Source organism: Diplotaxodon limnothrissa, linkage group LG13 (genome assembly GCF_057381915.1).
Source record: "Diplotaxodon limnothrissa isolate DT_005_m linkage group LG13, D_limnothrissa_male_GT1.1, whole genome shotgun sequence".
Classification (NCBI taxonomy): Eukaryota; Metazoa; Chordata; class Actinopteri; order Cichliformes; family Cichlidae; genus Diplotaxodon; species Diplotaxodon limnothrissa.
In genome coordinates, this window is record NC_140608.1 from 16490352 (window position 1) to 16500829 (window position 10478).

Consider the following 10478-nt stretch of genomic DNA (forward strand, 5'->3'; position numbering starts at 1 on the left):
GACAATATTAATGCCTCCTGTTCTTAAGACGTGAGAGCAGGGTTTTTGCACTATCCCAGAAGGTTTAGGCGTGTTGTGAATTTTTGCTAATGGAGTTCAATTGTTATTTTTGTTATTATCAAGTTGTTATTCCTAGAGTAGTTTTATTCTACAAAAATGAAAGTCTCAGACAAAATGTATCATACCCGTTATAAGTGGTGTTAAGTAGATTCTAATCATTTAAACAGAATTTAATTTCAGTCCGCAGTTTCCTGAACCGTAAAATCAGCTATTCAGTCTGATTAAATAGGGCCCCATTTAAAAACCCTGGGTACACTCAACGCGGCTCACTAACCGGGATGGTGCACATTCACGTCACGTGATTTCTGGGCGCACCTAATGCTCAACATATTAATTTCGCAGGAAGCAGTGGAAGTACACGTCAGAAACGAAAGGTATTTGAACCGTTTTAACACCTAGGCTTGCACAGAGTTTTATATACAGGTCGTGCAGCTCCTGTTTTCAAAGACGGTGCTTGGGACCTCTAATTAGCACGTCTTACTACACTAACAAAATGAGGGGAGTCTGCCCCGTCTAGTCAACAGTATCCAACTGCAACCCGCTGTAGGAATGTTATAGATTCATATGGGTATAGAAACTTGTTTATCTAGAAAATATAAACGTGACAAGATTTCGCATATTCATCAAATATGAAGTTAAAGTTTTACAAACATTTCGATTACAACTGTGCACCCCCACAACTATCCAAAATGGTTTGGCTCAAACGTTCCAGGCTTGGGATGGTTTTGCAAAGCCCTCAAGAAGCTACAACACGCAATGGGTAGGGAGGTGAACGGCAGTTTGGGCTTCTTGCGTCGGTCATGTTTTTAAATGGGTTACAGAAGAAATGTGTTTTGAGAAGCCGTGCGACTGAAAGTTGAACTCTATCATCTCTTATACTGTGATTGTAAGTAATTTAGCGCTTTTACCTAAGTAGCTAAAAGAAAAGCCAGACTTATTAGTGATGCACTTGTTGCGCGTTAAAACTATCGGGCCGAAAGCACGTTTTCTCTGAGGGAAATATAGACGTAAATGGTATAAATTGTTTGTTGTCAGCTACTTTTGCCTTGTACTGATTTGTAGCTAACTCATAAATATGTGTAATCATCTCAAGGTTTATATTTAAACGACTGCTAGCTACTTTAAGTTGCCTGGAGAGCGTTGAGGACCCTTCTGATGCAACTTTTAATGCCATTATCAGCGAGCAGTTGGTGAACTTTGTTATGCTTTTTATGGGAAAAAAGAGAACTTTTTCAGTCATAAGAAATATATACTAGTCCCACCAAACTGCTACTCATAAAGTGGGATGCGTGTAAAGGGGGTCCTCACCCCCCCTGCGTTGTGGTTTTAGCGGGCAGTGAGTATCCCTGCTCCTTCAGAAAGCTTGCTTACTGCACAGGGGATGTTGTTTTTCCACCAGCCAGCAGTATACGCAGGGATTATAACAATCTTGGAGGGGAATTAAAGCATACAGATGGTTGCTCACATGGGATGCCAGGTTCCGCATTGGTCAGCAACATGGGGGATGTCTGAAGACTTCAAGTGGCACCGTTTGGGGTTGATGGTAAATGTGTTTTGTTGACAGGATGCAGTGTAGGTTATGTAGATAAAATGGGTCACATTTGTATGGTTTAACTTGATTTTGGTAGTTGCTCACCTGTTTCTTATTTCAACCATATGTTTATGAAATATGAAGACTCCAAATGATTTATGTGTATGTGCTGTTGAAAATGCACTATAAAACGGAGCCAGTGCTCAAATAAACAGCAAAAACATTCAGATTAGCGTAATTTCTGTTAGAGCGATTGCGTCACATGTCTCTTATAAATTCATACGTGAAGCAATGATCTGCAGCCTCTGCTTCCATTGTCTTAAACAAAAAAGCAAGCTGTAATGTTGAACTGTGTTTTCCTATTGCTTAAGGCTGCTTAATTATCTTGCATCTGTTTCACTTATAGTCTGTTACATAAATGGCAGCAGCATTGTACTGCTTGCAGTGGTATAGCTCATTTGGCTGATCAGATTTGGTGTGTTTACTGTGAATTAGCTCCAAGCCAAGACTCCCAGAAGGCATAATATTTTTTTTAAAGTAACACATGTTTGCATGCATGATAATGTACATGCGTCTATGAGGTTTTTGTACTTGTTTTCCACGCTACGTTTTCAGTGTAAACGTAGAATTTCATTTGACTTTGTCAATAGTAAGTCAGATGTCGGAGCTACTGGTATTTCAGGTTTATTTTGTCTGTTGCGCTGACACCCAGGTGTCAGTGGGGCTGTGTTTGAACATGCCCATAAATCATATGTGGTACAACAAATGTTTTAAGCCAAGAGTTCCCACAACTTGTTTTGTACACTGACAACACCTTTTTCTTTTTTTTTCATAAATTGTTTTGTTTGTCTCTCTCTCTCGTCATTTAACACAGATAAACACTATTGCATCAAGTGCTTTTGAATGTACAATCTTCCACACCTCAAAAAAGGAGGGTGTAAAAGACAGAAGTATGACATAAGAAACCATTTTTTCTGAAGATAATTTGCACAAGATCCCCCCCCTCCTCCTCCTCCTTCAGTGATGCATATATCTACTTTTTTTTTTTTTTTTTTTTTTTTTTTTTCCTGTTAAACTGGTTATCGTTCAGAGGATTTAAGGGAATCTGAGTGGGCGTACGGCAGTAATTAACCTGATTAATTGATTCTTAGACGTTAATCAGATGAGCCTCGTACCAGTTGGGGCTTAGGGTCAGCGTAGAGGGGCATGTTTCAGGTTGGTAGTCCAGTGCCCTACACTGTGACTATTTGTAGCGTTTGATAAGGCACAATGAGCAATATTCTAATTCATTTTTAGCACGTTTTGTTGGAATGGAACAAATGCAAGAGGATTATCTGGTTGCTTTCAGTTAATGACTGGTAATTAGAATGAGCTGTTACTATGAGATCATCGAAAAATGAGTGGATCAGCAAGTTCAGTCATACACGATTGTCACGTTTGTGGAACATTTCCATGAAGATGATTTTTAAGACAATGTAACTCATGCTCTCGCTCTCACTCTCTCTCTCTCTCTCTCTCACTAACGTCTCCATCTCTCTCTCAAACGTCATGAGACACTCATGCCGATCACTTTACTACATGTTTACTCATGTTTTTCTTTTTTCATTTCTTTACTTTTCTTACTCTTTTGTTATCTATCTTTTTTTAGATGCAATATGGATGAACTGTCCTGGAAGAGATAAAAGTGAAGAGTAAAGATACCCAAAGACTTGAGTGTTAAAGACAGAGCATATATCACGAACTTGCACAAGAGATCATGTCCACATCACTAAAGCAGGAGAGAACTATTTGTGTTCTGCTCCCCAACAAAGAACAGCTGGACATCACTGTCGGGGTGAGTGTTTAATATCTTTTTTTCTTTTTTTTTGGATGTGCTCTTAAGAGGATCTGCTCAGTAAGAGGACTTTACAGATGGCCCCGGTTAGATAAAGATTTGTATTTTGTGAAACCTGCAGACTTTCTTTTTCTTTGCTCTACTCTAGCTGAAGTCCACAGGCCAGGATGTTCTGAATCATGTGGCAGAGCTTCTTGGAATCAAAGAGCTTCACTTTTTTGGCCTGACAGTAGTTAAAGGTAAATTAAATCCCCACTGGACCCCTTACGCCTGCGAACCTGACAGGACTCTTCACACTAGATCACACAGTAGTTATAGAAGATGCATATAGGGTTTTAAAGAGGGTAATGTTTAGGTTACAATAATGTTTTACTTCAGTGTTACTCTTTTTGCTTCTTCACGTAATGTTGGGGAAACACTTCTACCAGGAAGCCATTTCACTGAAATTTAAAAAATAATAATAATAATAATTTTGCCCTCCCAGTCTGCATAATTGAATGGTGTAATCCACTTTAGCTGCTGAACAAAGTTCTAAACTTTCTGTTTTCCAGCGTTTCTGTTGTACAAATAGATTGAAATGCTTTGGTAATCTTGTGTGGCTCACCACAAGCAGCCTTTTGTTTTTGTGGTGTTGGGTCAGCGATCACTTAGTCCTGGATTCCTGCAATATTAACTTCATTAAGCCTGGAATGCACAATTGCATTCCTCCGCTTCACTGTGGAGGGATGGATTGATGATGGGAAGAGGAGGGTAGGAATGGAGGAATAAAAGGTAGGGGGAGACTATTACTCAATTCTTACTCAAAGGCCTAAACAAAGGGTAAAAAGGAGAGAGAGTGAGTCAGAGTGGGAATGAGATGAGTGGTTTAAGGAAAAAATTGTGAAATGGCATGATTTGGCTACACAAGGGTGAACTGAAGAGATAAGTTGGGTCAAATTGAAAATGCCTGTGGTATGACTCATAGAACCACACGGAGATTAATACGACATCTTTGTGCTTGGAAAAGGGTTGCAACAGGTTTTTGGCCCAATGATGAATTGGTGATTAACACAGCCTTATATTCAGGGAGCTTGCAGGATAGACCCAAAGCAGTGTATATAGATATAATCTGTTTGTTGAAGGCATCTACCTGTCTCTTCAAGTGTCTGCACAATCTTAAAAGAATCCCACAGCTCTTACCAGCAGTGGTTGGTCTGTGCTGCTTTGCTGATGCTGGAGTTGGAAAATGGATACATTAATGTTGGCATTGTTTTTTTTTTTTTCTTGTAGCCCCATTGAAAAGTAGAAGAACAAAAGCCTTTTCCTCACACCCTAATGAATCCCATTGAGTAAATTTTACGCTTGGCTACATTACTGTTTTGTTTGGTTACTAACTGTCTCCTTGTTTCCCGATTGTCTTTTTTTCCATACCAGACAATGAGCACATATTTTTAGACCTGGAGGAGAAGCTCAATAAGTACTTTTCTAAGGAATGGAACCAAGATTTAGGAAAGGTATTGTAGTTTATGGGATTGATGCACTCTCTACACCATTTAATTGGGCGTTTAAAAGCCTGTATGGTACAGCTTTTTATTTGAAGTGAAGTCAGCAAAACACAACTCTACTGCAACATATTTCTTTTTACAGGGATTGCAAAAGAGATCATTGCCTCTGATTCTGTGCCTTAAAGTGCAGTACTACATAGAGAATGGTAGACTTTTTTGGTAAGTCTTCCTGTTTACATTCTACATGCATCTTTTTAATTCTTGGATGCTTCTGTTTTGCTTTATTTCTCCCCATTAAACATTGTCCTACTTTCTCTCAACTTTGCCTTTCCCTTTTGTTTTTGGGTGCCTGTGTTTTGTTTTTTTTTTGTTGTTTTTTTTGTTCCCCCCCCCCCAGTGAGCGAAAGACACGGCATCTTTACTATTCTGACTTGCGGGAGCGAGTGCTACGCTCTGAATGTCGTCAGCAGGAGGAGGTCTACTTCCAGCTGGCGGGTTACGCCCTGCAGGCTGACCTTGGCGACCACCCAGTGCTGGAGGAAGGCGTAAAGCTTTCCCGTTATTTTGAACCCAAGGAGTACTTTCCCCCATGGGTAGGTATCACCACATAGCAGAAATATGAGGAAATGTTTTTTACCTTTTCATCTCTCTGAGGCCAATGTTTCTCTTTCTTTTCCCCCTTTTTCAGATTATAGCTAAACGTGGAGTGAAATATCTCCACTGCCATGGGCCAAAGGTACACCAGGAGCTGTGGGGCATGTCTACTCGTGATGCAATGTTCCACTTCATCAAAGAGGCATGCCAATTGGAGGATGTACCTGTCACGTTTTACAGATTGCAAAAGGTTATGAGTCAATCTAATCATCTCACTTTCATATGCAAAGCTCATTTTGAATCTATTCCACATATATGTATTCCCTCTGACCCAAATACCCCAACTAATGCAACACACACACATATATATATATATGTGTGTGTGTGTGTGTGTGTGTGTGTGTGTTCCAATAGCAATAGCAGATTGCTATTGCTATTGGAAGCAATAGCAATCTGCTATTGCTTCCAATTTGTTGCTAATAACAACTCATATTTTCTAGCCAACTATGAGCAGGGCGTAACAGTGAAATAGCTGTGTTATCTGGGACACACTGCCTCTCTGACAGCTCATCATTTGTTTTTTCAGGATAAGAGGGAGGAGAGGGGAACGGCATTGCTTGGTCTGACCCTGCGAGGAATGCAAGTTTATCAGGTGCGTGCATGTGTGAGCGTATTATTAGTGCACAGTATGTAAGCGAAAAGTCATTTTAATTCGCTCAGGGAATCGCTCTTTTGTATCTGTAGTCTTATAAAACCTCTGACTAGATGTGTGAGGAATGTGGGGGGGATTGCCACCACCAGCAGTCCATCAGGAGATAGGAGCTGCCTGCCATGACTGTCATTTCTTTGATCTGTCTGTCAGGGACCATCTGGGGGGGATTAGCACTCCAGGCCTGGCTGATTTCAAAGCCAACAGACCGTGGCATACCTCAAGAAGCCTTTGGCCTCTTTTGAGTCCAGATGGCTCCAAAAGACAGTTGATTATTGATCTGTAATTTTAAAAGCATCAAAGTAGATTATACAATCACAAATCTTTTGGGGTTTTTTGTTTTGTAAATGAAGTGTGTATGTGTGTTTATGTATTCTCAGGAGGTGAACAACATACTTGAGCTAATATATGACTTTCCCTGGTCAAATGTAGGACGTCTTACCTTCCTGGTAAGCACATACAGCTGATTTTTCTCTGTTAAGAAGTAGAATTCTGGTAATTATTTAATGGGTGCTATCTTTTTACACTTTGTATAATGTGTTAATATCATTCAGGGTAAGAAATTCGAGATCCAGCCAGATGGCTTGCCATCCGCCAGGAAGCTGGTTTACTACACTGGTTCATCTTTCCGCTCTCGCCACCTCCTCTTGCACCTGAGCAACAGCCATCAGCTCTACCTCAGCCTTCAACCTGTCCTCAAACACCTACACCAGCTGGAGGAGAGCAAAGGTAGGAGAGGGGAAAGCATGTCAAAGGATAAGAAAAAAGTAACAGAGCACAGTTTGGCTGGTGGCTCTTTGTAGTCATAGTAGCTTCTGGACGTTAGTTAGTAAATTTAAACTTTGTTCCAAGAACAAAACTGTTCTGTAATCACATTTGTAACAATTTCACTAGAAAACATTTTTGTGATGCCTTAAATGGGTCTTAAGTATTTTAGATATAACTATATTTCTGATTTTATAGCTGAAGTTTGGTGTGTACTGACAAAAACTTTCTATAAAGTCACTATTGGCTTCTACTACGGTACTAGTAATATAATATATAGAACAGTAATAATTAGTACTTCAAATCAAATCACTTTTTATTGTCACATCACATGTGCAGGCACACTGGCACAGCACATGCGAGTGAAATTCTTGTGTGCGAGCCCCACAAGCAACAGAGATGTGCAAACACAACAACACAAACGAGCAAAATACAAGAATGGCCAACCTGAAACTAATAAATATATGTACAATATATAATAGTGTATGCATTTCTGGATGTGTATACTAAATATTTTCCTGTGTGTGTGTGTGTGTGTGTGTGTGTGTGTGTGTGTGTGTGTGTGTGTGTGTGTATACACATTTTTACAAATTAAATAGTAAAAAAATAAAATATATAAAATATACAGAGTTGAATATGTGCAAAACAAGTGGCATTTATATACAGTGTGGAGTGCATAATGTTGAAGTTCCAGTAGTGAAGCTGAGGTGTCTATGACGTGTTCAGCAGTCTGATGGCCTGATGGAAAAAGCTGTCTCTCAGTCTGCTGGTACGGGACCGGATGCTGCAGAACCTCCTTCCTGATGGAAGTAGTCTGAACAGTTTATGGCTGGGGTGACTGGAGTCCTTGATGATCCTCCCCGCTTTCCTCAGGCACCGCTTCCTGTAGATGTCTTGGAGGGAGGGAAGCTCACCTCCAATTATCCGTTCAGAGCACCGCACTACTCGCTGGAGAGCTTTGCAGTTGTAGGCGGTGCTGTTGCCATACCAGGTGGTGATGCATCCAGTGAGGATGCTCTCAATGGCACAGTGATAGAAGGTCCTGAGGATGCGGGGGCTCATGCCGAATCTTTTCAGTCTCCTGAGAAAGAAGAGGCGCTGCTGGGCCTTCTTCACTGTTTTGTTTGTGTGTACTGACCACGTAAGATCCTCAGTACTTTGATATAAGTACTAAAAACCTATTTCTGAAAACAAGATGGTTTAGATGTATGTTTGTTTGTTTAAAAAAAAAAAAAAAAAAACCCACTGAAACTTGTTTATTTTTTCATTTTTAGAGAAGCAGCATTACAGGGAGTCCTACATCAGTGATGATCTGGATTTAGATCCACAAGGCAGTGAAGGCAGTCCCGGTCTCTCCCGACACTCTACTAGCAGCTCTGGAATTGAGGCGGACGCTCGCCAACACAGCATCTGCGCAGAGATGGTCTCCATGGGGGACGAAGGTCATCAGCAAGCTGAGAAGTGTTTCAGCTCAGCAGCCAGCCGAGGCAGCTCCTGTACCTCAGGATTTGATACAAGCAGCAAAGCACGAATAGAAGATGAAGGGTGGCAAGAGGAAGGTGAGGCCATTCTTAAATGAAACCTTTAAACAGGATCTGTTCATCCCTCTGCAGATATTTCTAAATTAAACTAATGCTTCCAGTCTGCTAGCCTGATCTAGCAGCATTGTTAAGTATGGTGCAATTCTCAGTGTTTCATTCAAAGATGCATGCTGGTAGTGGGATCACAGGACTACAGAATGTGAAATTTAAATGTTGACTTTGCATACATAAAACTGGCTAAGCATGTGTTTTGCATCATTGATGTCTCTTTTCCATCTGGTCAGGCCTTTCAATGGTGCTAAGAGAAATGTGGCTGCTAGTACTGTGATAATTGAACAGCACATTCTTAGGCTGTTGGCTATGCAAAACATATTGCTCAGTAAACAATATGGTATTGTCATTTCAAAACTTGTGCTTTATTTGTGTTTTAATAAGCATTACAATGTCTTATCTAATATTGGGTCTTTGCTTCTTCCAGGGGTTTTTTCTTCCTTTTTTATTTTATTTTTTTATGAAATTTCCTTTAAGTCTGGGCAACACATTAAACAAAACTATTTTCCTTTTCAGTAATGCAAGTAAACATGTTAGCATTGCATTACCATCTGAATGAAAAAATATATATTGTACTTTACTGTCTTTTGTTTTGTTTTTCTGCTTTGGGGGGAAGGGATAAATTTGAAAATTCATGGATAACGATAATGAAATATTTTAGCATTAAAAATGTCATTTCAGTTAAAGAGCTTGTGCACATTGGTGGATTAACCATTACAGAAAGATGAGAACTTATTTTGGTAATAAACATTAATGTTAATTTAGGGTAACTGTGGTATAAACCTTTCATTTGGTGGTGGTCTCATAAAATTAAGCACTGTACTTTTTGGCCTTTATGAGGACAGGACAGTTGAGAGTACAGGAAAGCTGTCAGACAATGGGGAGATGATGCACATTGAAAGACCTGGGTCAGATTCAAACCCAGGCAATATTCCAGTGAGTTATATGGGCACCCCTTTATGAAATTTCTAAAACGTTTTTAATTTTTTGTTTGTTTTTTTTGTCCCTGCTCATTTTCTTTTGTCCAGAGATCAAGACCAGGGTCCAAAGTCCAGACGAGGTTCTTGTAGATGATCCTGATGAGATGTTCCAGCTGGCTGATCTTCTGGAAGGAGTTTCAGTGGATTGTGGAGAACTCTGTTCAAAGAATCATTCACCAGGTATAAATATTTTAAACCCTGCAAACAGTTGGGTTTTTTGTTTGTTTGTTTCCGCTCACATGCTGTTTGCTAAGTTTTTAAATCATATGCTGTGTGTTTCACAGAAAACACAGGCTGTGCTCTACACAGTGACAAAGATGCTGGGAAATTGTATAACAAGGATATGTTAAAAGAGGTAGGTCATATTTTCTTTCCTTGGTTGGTTGCCTTGGCCTCTTTCATGCATTGGCTTACTTTTTGTTCTTAACTCTCTTTCAGGTTCTGAAATCAAAAGCGCAAGTTTGTGTGGATCGGCACAGCCACAGCCTAGATGATGTCCGCCTCGTCCCTCCTCCTGCACCCCTGGGGATGGCAGTGCCACTTGATTCTTCTCACAGCTACACCTTTGGACTACCAGATGCCTCAGCAAACACAAAGACCACGGTTGATCACAGCTATTACCCCTTCTTGCACTGCCAGCCTAATCCTATCTTCTATGGCCGCAGGTCCACCAACTGCCTCTCCCTGGACATGTTGGGCGATGAACAGTTCATGGAATACATATTTTGAACACATCAAGTGCTGACAAGTATACCTGTCCTCCTTCTTTCTGTACAATGCCACCTAATTCACAGGTTGCCAGCATGTGTTTTTTCTGTAAAGATGGATGTGTATACTTCAAACAGCAGACACATTAGCCTTCTTTTAAAAGCTGTGGATTACTTCAGCACCATTTCATGTAGTAAGCAGTTCATATTTATTAATGTTGT

At 40.2% G+C, this 10478-nt stretch overlaps 1 protein-coding gene across 1 annotated transcript; it reads left to right on the forward strand.

The window, feature by feature from the left end:
* The first annotated feature begins 909 nt into the window (after positions 1–909).
* LOC146620103 (FERM domain-containing protein 6) lies at positions 910–10338 on the forward strand. The gene is made up of 14 exons (XM_085368765.1): positions 910–946; positions 3240–3425; positions 3574–3664; positions 4839–4918; positions 5052–5128; positions 5307–5502; positions 5598–5753; positions 6090–6155; positions 6593–6661; positions 6767–6941; positions 8252–8536; positions 9598–9729; positions 9834–9904; positions 9988–10338. Exons 2-14 carry the CDS (start codon positions 3348–3350, stop codon positions 10276–10278), a joined length of 1767 nt encoding a protein of 588 aa, XP_085224891.1. The 5' UTR covers positions 910–946; positions 3240–3347; the 3' UTR covers positions 10279–10338.
* Positions 10339–10478: the final 140 nt, after the last annotated feature.